The sequence below is a fragment of the Podarcis muralis genome, chromosome Z, assembly GCF_964188315.1.
Source record: "Podarcis muralis chromosome Z, rPodMur119.hap1.1, whole genome shotgun sequence".
NCBI lineage: Eukaryota > Metazoa > Chordata > Lepidosauria > Squamata > Lacertidae > Podarcis > Podarcis muralis.
The window spans coordinates 22,167,930-22,185,567 of NC_135673.1; the positions used below are offsets into that span (position 1 = coordinate 22,167,930).

The following is a 17,638-nucleotide window of genomic DNA, read 5'->3' on the forward strand; positions in this document are numbered from 1 at the left end:
GGTTATTCCGCGCGGGTAAGACTTCGGGGAGATTGTAGTCGGAGGGTTACGAGGGTGTCCCAAGCGAGAGTCTCCTAAATGCGAAGCTGTGTATCCCAGCCCTGATGTCTCCAAAAGAGGATTAGGCCATTCATGGAGGGTGATAAGGATCAATGCTTTCTTTCCACAATGGCTATGTCCTTCCTGCACGGCCAGAGGCAGCAATACTTCTGAATACCAGTTGTTGGAAACCTCAGGCGAGGCGAGTCCTGCTTGCGGGTTTCCCTGCTTAGCTTCTGCGAGAACAGGACTAGGTGGGCTATTGGCCTGATCCAGCAGGCTCCGCTTATGATCTTATGTAAAACCTAGTTCCTAATGTTTCTTATCACACTTGTTTGTGATCAAGGGACAGCAACGAAACTTTACCCCTCCTCTTTCCTGGAGTGAATTCCAAGTTGTAAGCTCCTCTAGGTAGGGCTCTGCAAACTCATAGTGCTCTTTCGTAATGATAATAGTTGCTGCCGGGACCGTCCTGGGCCTATGTAGATAAGGGCAGCTGTGGATTCTCAAAAGCTGGGCTCGGTGGTAATGTCCCTTTTACTTTTTCCCACATGGTGGAATGTCTGCTGCCTGTGTGGAAATCAAAAGCTGCTGGTGTGAGAGAAAACTTTGCCCTCTGGTCTCTTAGATGGCCCAGACCCACACATGGGCTATATGGGGAGAGGTGCAGTTGTGTATCTGCAGATGTAATAGCAATGTATTGTACAAAAAATAAAATAAATAAAATAACACGGCTCTTTGGGGGCAGACAATCCAGCCATTTGCCATGTCAGCAGACAAAAAAAAAAAAAAAAAAAAAAGCGCCTTATTGAGGATCTTATTGCAAATGTAAAATGTTGGTACTAGTATATAATGCCTAGTGCTTTTTTTCTAGAAAAATAGGTGCTGTATCTCACCATGAAGTTGTTACAGTTAATGTCACACTTTTTAACCAAAAAAAGTGAGAGGTGCTGGTGCTTACCCTGAAGTTACTGCAGTAAGTGCCACACTTTTTTTTTAAAAAAAAGAGGTGCTGGTACTGCATACCCTTGAGTACTCCCTGAAAAAAGCACTGAAGATGCCCTAAATAGCAATAATCATATTAACATTTTTATGTTGCCCTTCTTCCCAAAGGAGCCCAGGGCGGCAAACACAAACAAGCAATTAAAACATCTTAAAATAATTCTAATACAGTGGTACCTCGGGTTACAGACACTTCAAGTTACTAACTCCGCTAACCCATAGTACCTTGGGTTAAGAACTTTGCTTCAGGATGAGAACAGAAATTGGGCGGCGGCAAGAGGCGTGGCAGCAGCGGGAGGCCCCTTTAGCTAAAGTGGTGCTTCAGGTTAAGAACAGTTTCAGGTTAAGAACGGACCTCCAGAACGAATTAAGTTTTTAACCCGAGGTACCACTGTACAGACCTAGACCTGGGAACCATGTTCTTGAAGGGACACTTTTCCCGATGTGTTTCAAACTGCATTTTACAATGAGAGGAATATACCTTTCTTGTAATACCACTGCTATGGATGTCTAGGAGGCTGCATATGTGAGAGGGGTTTCTCTGTGATGGACATTTGTCCAGACACGTAGGCTCTGTGATTTTATAATGAATAGGGTTTCATCTGATTTTATATTGTTAGCTCCCCTGGGCACCTTTTAGGGAGGAGATTTGGGCTATAAATTTAATAAATACACTCTACAGTACATAACCCTGGGTATCTATTCACATAAAATTTAATTATTAAGTTTAGAAGGAGGTTTCCCCTTTAATGGAAACTGACAGGAGACCAATGAAGAAGAGAAATGTATCAAATAATCCTGTCCATCAAAATTAAAAATGTATCACCTTTTACTTGTTTTTCACTTGACATTTACTTTTATCTACTGTGATATTAGGGAAGTGGGTGGCGCTGTGGGTTAAACCACAGAGCCTAGGACTTGCCGATCGGAAGGTCGGCGGTTTGAATCCCCGCGACGGGGTGAGCTCCCGTTGCTCGGTCCCTGCTCCTGCCAACCTAGCAGTTCGAAAGCACATCAAAGTGCAAGTAGATAAATAGGTACTGCTCCAGCAGGAAGGTAAACGCCGTTTCCGTGTGTTGGTCTGGTTCGCCAGAAGCGGCTTAGTCATGCTGGCCACATGACCCAGAAGCTGTACGCCGGCTCCCTCGGCCAATAAAGCGAGATGAGCGCTGCAACCCCAGAGTCGGCCACGACTGGACCCTTTACCTTTACCTTTACTGTGATATTGTTTATTTTAAGAAATAGATCACAAGAACAAAAGTACATATAAGGGTCATTCCACGCCAAATCACCTGATTTTAATACTCAACCATGCTCTCACGACTCAATATTTTCTTCAAAAATTTTTTTTTGTGTAGATACTTATGAGATGACCTCAGATAATTTTTTTGTGATTTTTTTGGTCCAAAATTGGGCGGAGGAGAATTTTTTTAACATTTCAATTTTTGCTTGATTTAGGCTAATGCAATTTCTGTTTAGGAGAAAAACCTCCTGTTCCGCTTATTTTTCAACCAATTGGGCTTATTTGGGTATCAAAATAAAGCTAATTTTTGTCTCTTTCAAAATAAGGTATAAAAATGGTATTAAGTGCAACAGAAAAGGGTCACCGACCATTCATAGTGAATTTTAGTCATTTTATACCTCGGTAGGTTCAATAAGCCATAGCGTGCAAACCACAACTAACACATGTATCAGGCCTTTTTTTATAGAATAGGCTAACCATGTACTTTTTATGTTTTATAAATAAGTGTGTTTTTGTGGTTATAAAATAAACTGATTTTGAAGTAATTCTTTATACATATATATATATATATATATATATATATATATATATATTTGTGTGTGTACAGGTTTAAGGTCTCTTTGAGCCTGAAATAACTCACACATTCGTGAGAATAGTTAATATTGCACTCTCTTATGTTACACTGTCATCTGATGTTATTTTTACATTATTTCACTGTTAGCTTACCTTTGTAGTGAGAGGTTACATCATACTTTTTTCCAATTTCTGCACTTGTTTGTGGACCTTACCGTCTATGACATACATCCTTCCTAGTTGATGATGAAGGAAATGGAACTTCTCTGATTATATTTTCATAGGGCACCCAGCAGCAGTCATTCTTAGTTGGCCAAAAATAGGTTGGTAAAGGGTCAGGTGGATGCATGAACTGAACCTTAGCATGCGTGTAATGTAATGCAATATATTTTATGAAGAATGCAATGCAGTATCTTTTGTGAAGGATTATTTATTACAACAGCACTTATAAAGAAGAAACGTGAGACACATAGAAAAAATGAGATATACAAAAATTCTCACCATGTCAGTTAATACTTAGTTGGGTAACCTTTGGCCTTCCCATGGAGTGAACCAAGTTTTTTAGTTCTACAGCTGTAATAATGTGAAACCAAGATTGAATTATTGCCTCTATTAATTGGGTTTTATTGCTGGGTTGCTTCCAACCATCAAGTTTCTTTAGTTGGCTCCATAGATTTTTTATTGAGTTCAGGTATGGGCTATGTATTTTGGGGTATTTTCATTCCCATTAATGACTCAAATTTTGCCCACACCTTTTGCTGTCATACAACCCCAGATCATAACACTAACTGGGTGTTTCACGGTAGGTGTAATGCAAGTAGGATGTAAATCTTCTCTGATTCTCCTCCTCGCATTTTTCATGCCATCACTACCAAGCAAGGAGATTTTGGTCTCATCCCTCCAAATAACACTGTCCCATTGTTCCACTGTCCAGTTAACATGCACTTTAGCCCAGTTTAATCTTTTCAACCTTCGTTTGAGAGATAACAATGGCTTTTTCCTTGGAATTCTAGCATTTAGATCATATTCCTGCACTCTGTGCCGAACAATCCTTGCACTCAACTTCACATTACATTGCGCCATGTCATCTTGTATACACCCAGATGATTTTCTTCTGTCATGTAGGCACAGTGTCTCAATTCTTCTATATTCACTTGCTGTTGTGCAGCTTTTCCTGCCTTTACCAGTCTGATTTTATAGCGACTGAGTCTCCTTATACCTCTTCAGAAATTTAGAAATGCCACCTTTGGTTAAGTTTCCACCAATTTTTCTTCTACTTTCTTCATAACTGTAGCCTTGTTCACTTGGTAGTACTGTTTTACATAGTACTTTCTGGGTGACCAGTCAACTCTTTGCACCATTCCTTTAATTTTATTATGTTTTACAAGCTCAATAAATGAAAGAACAAAAACCCCCAACCAACTTGATAGCAATCACAAAACACACTGACAAATGTCCTTATTTATGTTGTAATATATAATCTTTCATAAAAGTTATTGCACTACATTCTTCATTAAATTATCTTTCCATTGGTATATAATTTTATGGTACTACTCCCAAAAAAAGTGGTGTTATGAACCATTATTGCCAAAACAAGGTGACCCCTGATTGGCTCTCTAAACACTCCTTTTTCTGGTTATTTGGCTATAACTTTTGGTAGAATACAGATAATGGAACAAACTTCATTGCATTACATTCTTCATTAAATTATCTTTCCATTGATATATAATTTTATGGTGTTACTCAAAAAGAAAGTGGTGTTAGGAGCCACCAGACTTTGAAAATACACTTTCTCCAAAAGGTTTCTACAATTTTGGCCACTAGTGTAGAATGCTGCTGTCAGAGTTTTGACTGGTATAGCTAAGAGAGATCATATTGTTACAAAGGTTGCGTACCACCCCCAATCTCTGCCAAGTTGTAGCAAGATTCCAGAGGGTTCCTGGTGCTCACCCAGTGTTGTGTTTCTCTTGGGAGACCGAGGCACAGCGGAGACTACTGTCTTTAAAAAATGTGGTTTATTTTACACTTATTTACACGCAAAGCCTTCAGTGGAGGGGGAACAGAACATTATCCCCCAAGAGTGTCCCTGATGGCGTCTTTCAATAGCTTCAAGTGAGCTTGGGTCCAAAGCAGCAGCCAGTCATGCCCCCCCCCCCCCCGTCTCTCAGTGCAGCCTCCTCCTGTCAGCATTGCATGGAGTCCCCCCCCCCCTCTTGTTTCCAGAACACCTTGCCAAAAAATACCTCCCCTTCCATCTGTTTGTTCCCGCCTTCTCCAGACCTCTGTTTCTTTAAAAAGGACACATTTTTCCTTTGCTTTCTGTAACATCCCCCTCCTAGCTCTGCTATTTCTTCTGCTAACTAATACACAGCTGGGGGAAGGACAGCACCTGCATGGTCAATTGTTCTTTAATGGCCCACCACTTAGTTTTCCTTGTGTTCTTAATGATATCACCACCAGTGGTCTCCTGAACAGGAGAACTGATTCAGCCTGTATTTTAAATCTAACATCTTGCATCTTCCCTTCATTCTCCAAAAATCAGCTAAATTCTACCACATTATTTATTTCTGACATTCACTAACTCTAGCAGTTATGGATGCCCTTGCACCCCCAAACTCTTTTAACCCAGATCTGTAACAATATTATACCAATTGTCAAATAACTGCATTAGCTGCTTATTCACTTTCAAGCCCAATTCAAGAGGCTTGAGTATATCCTTAAAGCCTTAAGCAGCTTGGTACCTGAACACCTGAAGGAGTATCTATCAGTCTGCTCAAACTTTAAGACCAGCGGACAGATCTCTTTTTCACATTCCTCTGTTGGGGAGGCAGAGCTTTCTCTGTGCCACCACCCTGTTTGTGGAATTCCCCCTCCTTACAGATATGTCAGGTGCCAGTACTGTTGTCATTTCAGTGTCATGTGAAGATAGACATGTTTGCACAGGCTTTTAGATTTTTAATAGGTGAGCATTTTATCCATTAACAAATTCTACATCCCAGAATTCCTGGGAAGTCACAAATGTTTAAAGTGGAGTCATAGTTATTTAAATATGTGATGTGAATGTGGTCCTAGTCTAGTCATTTCACAGGGTTGCCATTAGGACAGAATGAGTGGGGGTGGGTGGGCTTGGGGAATCATATACACTATCCTAAGTTCTTTGGAGGGAAGGTGAGTTAAAATATATGGATCCTGTCACTAGCATACTCTGCATTTGTGGGTTGATTCAAACAAGTAGATGAGTATTTCAGTCTTGAAAAGAAACTTGAAACAGTTACTACCCCACAAATACTTCATATACCAACATTTACCAATCATTGGTAAAATCAACATTCCAATTTACTAAAGGTTCACTCTCAGGCTCTGTAAGTGACTGTTTCAATAACTGGAACAACTAATTACACCTTTAGCATTCTTGGCACATTCTGTACTCTGAAATGCTTTCCAGAAAGTAAATTATTTGCTCTGGCTGTTTGCAAACTAGTCAGCGTACAATATCCTATCCAGTTTATCTGCTTTGTGGTGCTGCTTGATAGTTTCAACCCTTGTCTATCTGTTTTATTGACATTTGTTCAGTGATTCTATCCTCCCCTATCCCCAATTACGAATATTTATTTAGAATAGATTAGTATAAGTTTATAAGTCAAAATTCATAGTTGCAGTTGAATAACTATTTAGGCTTTTAAGAATATTTGTTACATCAAATTATACTCATGGTTTAATTAATGACGTTTAATGAATTACTTTGCTTAGGGGGGAAAACAGAACGAAAGGAAGTACTATTGCACCTAGCATCACATAAGTAACCCACAGGCTATATCAGTGGCTGTTCACTGCCTCCAGTATCAGCGTTTGAATACTCATTGATGGAAATCAAAAGTGGTGAGGGTGCTGTTGTGCACATGCCCTGCTTGCATTCTTAGCATGGGCATCTGGCTGGCAACTGTGAAAACAAATGTTGTACTGGATGAACCTTTGGTCAGATTCAGCAGGGCTCCAAATATGTCCCCAAATGTATATTTGGGTAAAAAGTGAGTCCCAGCTCTGAAAACAATGAAGCTGTTGAGTTAGATCAGTGGCTGCTTCCAGATTTTGGAACTCATTCCCAAGAGAAGTTAGACCTTGCACTTCTGCTGGCATGTGAAGACTTTCTTGTTCCAACAGACTTTTGGAACGGCTTTAAATTAAAGAACTGGTGCCTGTTTTTATTGTAATTATTTGTATGGTTCTTGTTTTTATCTATAAGCTGCCTTGGGAAAAAGGCAGGGTAGTAGTTGTAGTTGTAGTTGTAGTACTAATAATAATAATAATAATAATAATAATAATAATAATAATAGGCTATTTGAGGGGAAAACGCTGAAGGAAAGTCTTGAGTTCATAGTCCTGTGTGGAGCTGTCCAAATGCTGAGGGTAGGTTCCTTAATAGAGATATAGCATTATTAAACAGATCATCTTATTTTCCCTTTTTACATTTGTCAGGGTATTAAATAATGATGCCAACTTGGCCACATAGTATTATTTCTTGTAGCCTTTCTAGTTTTATGATCATTTATATTTGCTTTCTGCTACCTCACCACTGGTTAATCTTTATCCAAATAAAAAAATGATGAACTTTTAGAATATGTTCAAGTAAATTAACATAGTTTTTAGCTAATTAACTTATTTTAAATAGGACAGTTGAAACAATAGGCACTGCAGCTAGAGTTCTGATAGCTCAAAAGTGGAAGCAACAGGAGATGCCGACAATAGGAGAATGGCAGATAAAGCTGGTTGAATACGCTGAGATGGCTAAATTGACACACAGAATTCGCAAGCAGGAGGAGACAAAGTACCAAAAAGAATGGTGTAAATTTTTGATCTATATAAGTGAGAACTGTACAAATTTGAAAACTTTGGCAGGATTGAAGTAAATCTTATGTCATGTTGTAATATCTAATCAAAGAAACTGTGAACTATAGAATAGAATAGGAAAACTGATGGAAGGGAAGGACGGAAGTAAACAGCTCTACAGAGCATAAAGTAGGATATATGTAATAAGATTTGATGTTTTACTGGTGTTGGTGGGTGTTGGTGTGTGATCTTAAATCTCAATAAAAATATTTATTAAAAAAAAAAGAAACAATAGGCACTGAACTAAGATAAATAGGTGTGCCTATTTTTCTCTCCAAAGTAGCTATAATACTCGAAATATTGAAAAGGTCGTCTAGTCCAACCCACTCAATGCTAGGGGATTTTATTAGCAGTGTTTACGGGGGGTGGGGTTTAAGCGCATGAGTGTGGATTTAAATCCCGCTCCCCACATGGTCTGTTTCCTTCCTCTTTGCAGCCCCAAATTCTGGCTGCTGTTATCCCACCTGCACTGGGGATGATTTTCACACACAAACATGACTTAAGACGGCAAAAAGATCAGTGCAGACATACATTGTGTCGCTTGCAAAGCAGCGCTTGGTTTTGTCAACCCGATTTGGAAGGAAGATGTCTGGTTGGTCTGGGGCTCCGTCGCTTCAGCCCCCCTAACCCTAGCCTTGTGCTGCAAAACAGATCCCCACATCAATTTTCTTGATTTCCCCCCCTAAATTAGTAGATCATATACATTAGAACCACTTCATTTACATTTAGTGCTTGTGTAGAAGGATTCTTCAGTGCTTTTGACAAGTGTGGGGGGGGGGGGAATACGTAGTAAGTTATTCTCATATATTCAACCAATACACAATTAAATACAAATTTAAGTGCTTTCCAGCCCTGTTTAACTTTCATGTTGCAGACATTCAGGCTTAAAATACAGTGGTACCTCAGTTTTTGAGCGTCTCCATTGACAAACATTTCAGTTTTCGGACACCATAAACCCAGAAATAAATGCTTCCGTTTTTGAACGTGCCTCAGAAGTTGAACATGAAACACGGCTTCCATATTGAGTTTTCTGTTTTGAGGCTTCCATTTTGAGTTTTTGGTTTTCAAATGTTTCAGAACTCAGAACTCCGGAACAGATAACGTTGGAAAATTGAGGTACCACTGTATTTTACATGTTTTGTCTGGTTTGTCTTCAGTTTGTATGCTCTTTGAGGATAATAGACTAGGGAGCAAAGTAGCCTGGGTTTGTCAAAATAATACTGTATTTAAGCAATGTAAATATCTCTTACAATAGAGTTATGAGCCACAGTAAAATAAAGAAAGAAAGGACACATTACACACCATAGCTTTTCTGCTAGAACATATTTGACACAGTTGCATCATCTGAAAAATGTGAACTGGACCAGGGTTCTGAAATGCAGACAGCAGCATGGTTAACAACATGTCATCTTACGTGGAATATGATATATATGAAAAATGATTGTTCAGTGATCATGCCCGCAATCATAGGTTAAGGTCAGTTTGAGAATCCCTGGGTTATATGAGGTTAATATGACAAGTATGCAACTGGCTACCATCCCCTGACCCTAAACCCATTACACATTAGAAACTACCACGAGGATTGATGGGACTTGCCAGGAAATGTGTGTAAAATAAACATGCAAGAGGGGTATTTACTAGTCAAGGATAATGAACAACGGCCCTACAGTGAGGTAACAAGGAGATCTGCTAACAATGTAATCCATGCTGTTCAGCAGAAAATCCATATATTTGTTGATAACCCAAATTTTGAGCACAAAACCCAAGAAACAGAAAATTCAGAGGGAGTGGAAATTCAGTGTGTTTGATTGGAAAACCCCCAGATATAATTAAAAGAACAAAAGCAAAGTTCTTATGACTATTATACATTTTTATATTGTTATTTCCAGTAATGTAAAGGGGATGGCGCTTGTTTGTTTTTTCCTCTTGGGTGTTTTTCTACCCTTCACCAGGGAGAGATCAATATAGTTGGTCTTTCTTAGGGTCTTACCTGCTAGCCTTTTTAAAGAACTGGTGAGGAACTACCTTGAGACAAGTCCTCTATATCCTTGTTCACATACCACATTAACCAGAGCATGAAAGAGCAGCATGCTGCTACTGGGGGACAAGCTGTTGTCTCACTGGTCAAGTAGAAGCCAAGGTTTGCTCTTGGCTTACTATTTATGGTTTGTTTGGAGAACACAAATCATTAGCCTGGATTTGGACTACATGACAAGCCAGACCATGGCTTTTTCCCTAGCAGCAGTAGGAAACCTGTCAGCACACAAGAAGGTAAGTGTTTGCTGGATCAAAGCAAAGGCTCATCTAGTCCAGCATCCTGTTTTCGAAGAGGCTAAGCAGATGCCCATTATGAGAAACCCACAAACAGGTCTTACCTCTCCTGCGGTTTCTAGCAACTGGTATTCAGAAATATTGCTGCCTCTGACCGTGAAAATAGGACATAGCCATTGTCCAGCACCCTGTTCTCATGGTGGACAACCAGATGCCCCAATGGGAAGCCACGAGCAGGACCCAAGTGAAAGAGCTCTCTCCCCTCTTGTGGTTTATATGCACTGTGGTTTAATGAGATGTGCAAACCAGACCTGGGAGTCAAAATCCCTAGCCTGGGTTTTGTATATAGATCATAGCAAGTACAAGAGCATGAAAATATGCTCTGAACAAATGAGTTATTTAAAAGAATTAAATTCACATGGTATATGGGGAAGGAAAGATTAAGTTGGAAGAGACTTGGCCTTCCAGAACACAAAAGAACACAAGCCTGGTGGAAATACAAGTGAAAGAAGGGGAAGGTTCATTGCCATTTAGCATTTTAAATAGTTAGACGCATTTTATTTTACACCTGCTCCCCAGTCAGTAGTCTTCATATATTCTTTTGTTCCTTTCCAGAAGCAAATGGTCTTTAAGTGTGCTAGGATGTACACATGAAATGCTTGGAGTATTATCTGTTCATGGACTTTGTGCTCTTATGTACCAGAGTCTCTTTTATCCTTTTCAGATTCCACCAATATTAAATCAACTCCCATGGCAAAGTTCAGGGAGATCCTATTCAAGACAACTATTGGATGCTGCAAAGGTAGGATTGAGCTCTTCTGTTAGTGAAGAAAAACAACAACCTGCCTAGACCATCTTCTGATGTATGCCATACATTTTGCTTAATCTGCATAACTTTTATCTTATAACTTAAGAAGAAGACTCCTATTCACTGGTTAGGGAATGTTCTTTCATTCTGCACATGCACCATGAACATTATATTAATAATAGGTGCCAAAAAGTATTCACTGGGGAAAATATTCCTTAAACAGGCACCACAACTGAGAAGTCCCTGCCTCCACCCATCTCACCTCAGGCAGCTGAGACAACCAAATAAGAGCTTCTGAGCATAACTCATGTAAATGGGCAGGCTAATGTTGAAATGGGCAATCCTTCAGTTATCCAGGTCCCATACCACTAGCCCATGAGTAGGCAAACCAAGGCCCGGGGGCCAGATCCAGCCCAATTGCCTTCTAAATCTGGCCTACAGACGGTCCGGGAACCAGTGTGTTTTTACATTAGTAGAATGTGTCCTTTTATTTAAAAGGCATCTCTGGGTTATTTGTGGGGCCTGCCTGGTGTTTTTACATGAGTAGAATGTGTGCTTTTATTTAAAATGCACCTCTGCATTTTTTGTGGGGCATAGGAATTCATTCATCCCCCCCCCCAAAGAAATTATAGTCCGGCCCCCCACAAGGTCTGAGGGACAGTGGACCAGCCCCTTGCTGAAAAAGTTTGCTGACCCCTGCACTAGCCCTTCCATTTGTGATTGGAAATAGGCTAGGATCTTATGGAGGAATTTCGGCAAGGCATGTTCCCACTCACTGTCACAGCCTTGGTTTACAACCATAACCCACTCCAGAGGTCTGTTTGTAAACCAAAACAGGTTGTAGCCCAAGGCGTGCTTTCACCAATGAGGCCTCCCAAAAAAAATTGTTCGTAATTTAAAAAAAAGGGTTGTAATCCAAAAAAAAAGGTTGCAAACCGGGACACACACTTCCAGGTTTGATGTGTTTGTAATCCAAAATGTATGCAAACCAAGGTACCACTGTATTTTGAACTAACTGAAATTTCAAATAGTCTTCAAAGGCAGTCCCATGTAGTGTAAATTACAGTAGTCTAACCTGGAGCATTACCAGAGTTTGAGTAACTGGCTAACCTGTTTTTGTCTAGGAAGGGCTGCAGTTTACGTAAGAGTCCTAACTGGTGAAAGCTTACTACATGCCATAGAGGCCATATGGGCCTCCAGGAATGTAATTGGATTTTATAAACATCCACAAGCTTCAGGGGAAGTGCAGTTTCAACTAGACAAACCACCCAGCAGCAGTACTTTTGTCTTTATCTGGATTGAGTACCAATTTTATTGGTCCTTGTCTAGTTCATTATTTATGCTAGTATATTGTACATGATCCCAATATATTATACAGTCATTAATACAATTATGCATATCTATGGTGCTACCCTATCTGGAATACAGTGTATAGTTCTTTTCGTCTCACCTCAAAAAGGATACCATAGAGATGGAAAAGGCTCAATAAAGGGCAACAAACATGATCAAGGAAATTGAACAACACCCTATGAGGAAGGTTTGCAGCTTTCGGGTCTTTATGGTTTAGAGAAAAAACAGATTAGAAGTGACATGACAGAAGTTTATAAAATTATGCATGTCACAGAGAAACTGGATAAAGGAAAGCTTTTCTCCCTCTTTCATGACACTAGCATTTGTGGACATCCAATGAAGCTGAATGTTGGTAGATTCATAACAGAATAAAGGAAGTACTTCATACAGCACATAGTTAAAACTATGGAACACAAACCAACAGGAGGCAGTTATGGCCACCAACTGGATAGCTTTAAAAAAGAATTAGACAAATTCATGGAGGACAAGGCTATCAGTGGCTACTAGCCACAACAACTAGGTTCTACCTCCACTGTCAGAGGCAGTATGCCTCTGAATACCAGTTGCTGGGTATCACAGGTGGGCAGAGGACTGTTGCCCAAATAGCACCACCATGATTGGATGATGCCTGCTTTGCAGGGTGTTGAACTAGATGAATCTTTTGGGTCATTTCCAACTCTGCAATTCTATGATTCTACCCCAAGCTGAGAGTACATACCTAAGCTTTAGAGAGTCTAGCAGTTCCCAAACTACCCTGAACTTTCCTTAAATCCAAAAGGCTTTCTTTCCAAAATCTATCAACTGATACTAACCATGCCCACCACTAGTGTTCCTTTTTATGTGTTTGCCCAGGACACTGACCCAGGAAACAGATAAGTGGAACAGAATTTGAAATTCCCCATGCAAGATGACAAGCACCATCAAATTGCTTAGGCTCTATACACAAAACAATGAAAAATTCTGAGAAATGTGGACAGCTCTGCATCTCTTTCCACATCTTGTATAAATGTCCAGTGGCACAAACTTTTATGGCAACTAGATATTTTCCAAATGTGGAACAACACCGGGCTGCCCATAAACAATGATCTCAAAGTATTCTTAATGCAGGCCACTGTCACTCGCTGTCAGCACAAGTAACTCCTGTTCTGTCTATTTTCGTTAGTCAAGATCATATGGGCAAATAGTTGGAAGCATAACCTTCTTCCCTACATGCAGGGATTGGATGAAGATAGTTTTGAGAGAGATTGTGGTGGCTCATAAAGAGGCTTGCCAGGCAAGCTCTACTAAAGGTGAAGCAAACCAATGAGCATTTCTTGCTCTCATTCTCTTTCTTTTTTACATTGATTATTCAGAGAAGAAACATATGATTAAAATTCTAATGTATTTCTGTAGTCAAAATTCAGTTTGTTCTGAAATTCATTTACATACCTCCACTTTGTCATATTGTCCTTCAAGCCTGAGCTGTCGACTAAAACAAATGGAGTAATGTTTGGTCTTGTGTGTTACTTCCACATGAAACAATATTGTAATGGGATGATGAGCTGCTTGTGCGTAAAATGCAAGTCCCTCAGAGTTTGGTCAAGTCCTCAAACCTCTGCCTCCGGCGGGCCCCTCCAGCATGGCTCCGTCAGTCGCTAGCAGAATCCGAAAGTGGTCTCTTACGGAATCTCTTCCAGCATAAAAGCTCCTTAACGGAAACACGTCTTCTGGACTCTCGGCGTGACAGTTTCCGGCGAGGAGTGGGTGTCCCTATAGGACAGTGTTTCCCAACCGGTGTTCCGCGGCACACTAGTGTGCCGTGAGACGTTGCCTAGTGTGCCGTGGGAGGGAGGCGGGCGAGTCGGGCGGCGAGAGGCGGGGCGGCGGCGGCGAGCACACGCGGGGCGGCGAGCGAGCTCCCTCCCACATCCCATCGCCGCGAATGCAGGCTTTCGCTGAAGCCTGGAGAGCGAGAGGGGTCGGTGCGCACCGACCCCTCTTGCTCTCCAGGCTTAAGGAAGCTATCCCCCCAGCCGCGCAAGCTCCCAGAGCGATGCCAAAGCTGCGAGCACCTTCGCCATCGCTCTCTGACCCGTTCGGGGGGCTGGGGACGGGAGAAGCTCCGGCTTCCCCCGCCCCCAGCCCGCGCAAGGTCCCAGAGCGATGCGGAAGGTGCGCGCACCTTCGCCATCGCTCTCCGACCTGCTCTGCGGGCTGGGGACGGGAGAAGCTCCGGCTTCCCCCGCCCCCAGCCCGCGCAAGGTCCCAGAGCGATGCGGAAGGTGCGCGCACCTTCGCCATCGCTCTCCGACCTGCTCTGGGGGCTGGGGACGGGAGAAGCTCCGGCTTCCCCCGCCCCCAGCCCGCGCAAGGTCCCAGAGCGATGCGGAAGGTGCGCGCACCTTCGCCATCGCTCTCCGGCCTGCTCTGCGGGCTGGGGACGGGAGAAGCTCCGGCTTCCCCCGCCCCCAGCCCGCGCAAGGTCCCAGAGCGATGCAGAAGGTGCGCGCACCTTCGCCATCGCTCTCCGACCCGCTCTGGGGGCTGGGGACGGGAGAAGCTCCGGCTTCCCCCGCCCCCAGCCCGCGCAAGGTCCCAGAGTGTTGGCGAAGGTGCGCGCACCTTCGCCATCGCTCTCCGACCCGCTCTGGGGGCTGGGGACGGGAGAAGCTCCGGCTTCCCCCGCCCCCAGCCCGCGCAAGGTCCCAGAGCGATGCGGAAGGTGCGCGCACCTTCGCCATCGCTCTCTGACCTGCTCTGGCGGCTGGGGGCGGGGGAAGCTCGGGCTTCCACCACCCCCAGCTCCTGCAAGCTCCGGGAGCAATGGCAAAGGTGCGCTCACCTTCGCCATCGCTCTCGGACCCTTTCTGGGGGCTGGGGGTGGGGGAAGCTCTGGCTTCCCCCACCTCCAGCCCCGCAAGCTCTGGGAGTGATGGCGAAGGTGCGCTCACCTTTGCCATCGCTCTCGGACCCTTTCTGGGGGCTGGGGGCGGGGGAAGCTCGGGCTTCCCCCACCCCCAGTCCCGCAAGCTCCGGGAGCCGCTCTGGCTCCCATTCTGGGGGCTGGGGTCGGGGGAAGCTTGGGCTTCTCCCGCCCCAGCCCCGCGTCTGGGGGGGGGGGATAATTTTTTTCCCTTTATTTCCCCCCCAAAATCTAGGTGCGTCCTATGGGCCGGTGCATCCTATAGGGCGAAAAATACGGTAGTCAATATAGGCACAGAGTTAATTTTTTAAACATTTTCTAATGGTGGTGTGCCTCGAGATTTTTTTCATGAAACAAGTGTGCCTTTGCCCAAAAAAGGTTGGGAAACACTGCTATAGGAGGTCTTGAAACCTCCCCACTGTTTTCGCTGGAAGTGTCTCTGAGCCATCCCTCCGACTCACTTTCCCCTGGAGCCCCTCCTCTCCCCCTGCTGGTTCCCTCTTCAGCTGTTAAGTCTCTCTCAACCTCAGGGAGCCCTTCCACCTCCTGTCCTTCCGATGGCAGTTCCCTGACATCCACCTCCCCTCCAGGGCCCCCTTCACCCCCTCCCGTCCCCTCCTCTATGGGCGGTGAGGAAGCAAAGCCCCTGAAAGAACCTCCCTCATCTTCCGAAGTCTCGAACACCTCCCTCCACCGGTTGCTGTTCCTGGTCCCCAAGTACTCCTCGTCATCGGAGTCAATTCCTTCTTCCAGCTCCGATTCCGTGAATCCTTCCAGTTCCTCCTCCTCGTCGGTGGTGCCGAAGTACTCCCTCCTGAACCTTGCTACAGGCTGAGGTTTCCTTGGGAACCTTTGGTGGAACGTTTCTATTAAGACCTCGTCATTGACATCCTCTGCAGTTACCCAGGTGTTTTCTGACTCCGGTTCCCCTTCCCACATCACCAAATACTCCACCTGATTCCCCTTCCACCTGGAATCAATGATTTCCGCAACATGGCTGCTCCGTTCCCTTTCTTCTAAAGCTGGTCCCCTGGTGAATTCCCCTTCACGTCCCCCCCTATACGGTGACAGTAAGGATCTATGGAAAACTGGGTGCAATTTCATGTGGTTGGGTAACCAGAGTTTGAAAGCCACTGGGTTGACCTGCTGAATGACCTCAAAGGGTCCCAACCTTTTGGGTCTCAACTTCTTACAACCCCCTTTGAACGGCAAGCCTTGGGTTGACAGCCACACCTGATCCCCCACCCTTACGGCTTCACCTTCCCTTCTGTTCTTGTCTGCCTGCCTCTTATAGCCTTCTCGGTAGTGGCTCCTGCCCTGTGGAACGCCCTCCCAGCAGATGTCAAAGCAATAAACAACTACTTTACTTTTAAAAGTCATCTGAAGGCAGCCCTCTTTAGGGAAGTTTTTAATGTTTGATGCTGTACTGTTTTTAATATTCAGTTGGAAGCCGCCCAGAGTGGCTGGGGAAACCCAGCCAGATGGGCGGGGTATAAATAATAAATTATTATTATTATTATTATTATTATTATTATTATTATTATTCTTTTGCCCTTTCTAAATTGTGCTGAAGCTGACGATGGATCGCTTCCATCTCTTCTACAAAATGTTCGGCCGCCGGGACGCTCCACCTCTCCCCTCCTCCCCCTGGAAATGCCCTGGGGTGACACCCATAATTGGCCAAAAAGGGGCTCATCCCTGTAGACACATTCTCCGCATTATTGTAGGCAAACTCTGCCAGCGCCAACTTTTCGACCCAATCGTTCTCTCTGTCATTGACATAACACCTCAGGTACTGCTGGAGGATACCGTTTGCTCTTTCCGCCTGCCCGTTGGTTTCAGGGTGCCGGGCAGTCGAAAAATTGACTTCCACGTGCAGTAAGCTCATGAGCTTCCTCCAGAACCTGGACGTAAATTGTTTGCCTCTGTCTGAGACCACCCTCAAGGGGGCGCCATGCAACCGAAAAATGTGTTCTACAAACAATTTCGCTGTCTCTTCCGCTGTGACTGCATGTGAGCATGCTACAAAGTGGCACATCTTAGTTAACAGGTCTACTACTACCATGATGGCTGTTTTCCCCTTGGACTTCGGCAGATCCGTCATGAAATCTATCGATACCGCCTCCCATGGCCGTTCTGGTGTGGGTAATGGTTCTAATAACCCTGCCGGCGCCCGCCTTTCCCCTTTAGCTCGCTGGCATTGGTCACACCCTCTAACATATTCCCTTACATCTTCCCTCACCTTAGGCCACCAAAATTCCCTGGTAACCAACCACATGGTCTTGTGTTGCCCAAAATGCCCCGCTGTGGGGCTGTCGTGCAGCTGCTTGAGTACTCTCCCCCTCAATTCTCCTTCGGGTATATACAGTGCCCCTTTGTAATACAATGCCCCATTTCTTTCCTCAAAGCCTCCGGGGCTCTCTCCCTCCCCCCTGAGACCTCTGAGCTTATCCTGGGCGTATTCATCATTCTCCGTTTCCTCTACCAGTTCTCTTTGCCCCACCAGTGCCGCCCCACACACCCAGCGGTCCTCTGGGAAGACATGTCTCTCTTCGTTTGCCCC

General features: G+C 43.9%; 1 protein-coding gene across 1 annotated transcript in view; it reads left to right on the top strand.

Annotated features, from left to right (window-relative positions):
* ABCB7 (ATP binding cassette subfamily B member 7) overlaps positions 1-17,638 on the top strand; it is a 62,184-nt gene that overhangs the window by 314 nt on the left and 44,232 nt on the right. The window contains exon 2 of the mRNA XM_028715308.2: positions 10,740-10,817. Within this exon, the coding sequence (XP_028571141.2) occupies positions 10,740-10,817 (78 nt within the window). The remainder of the gene's footprint in view (positions 1-10,739; positions 10,818-17,638) is intronic.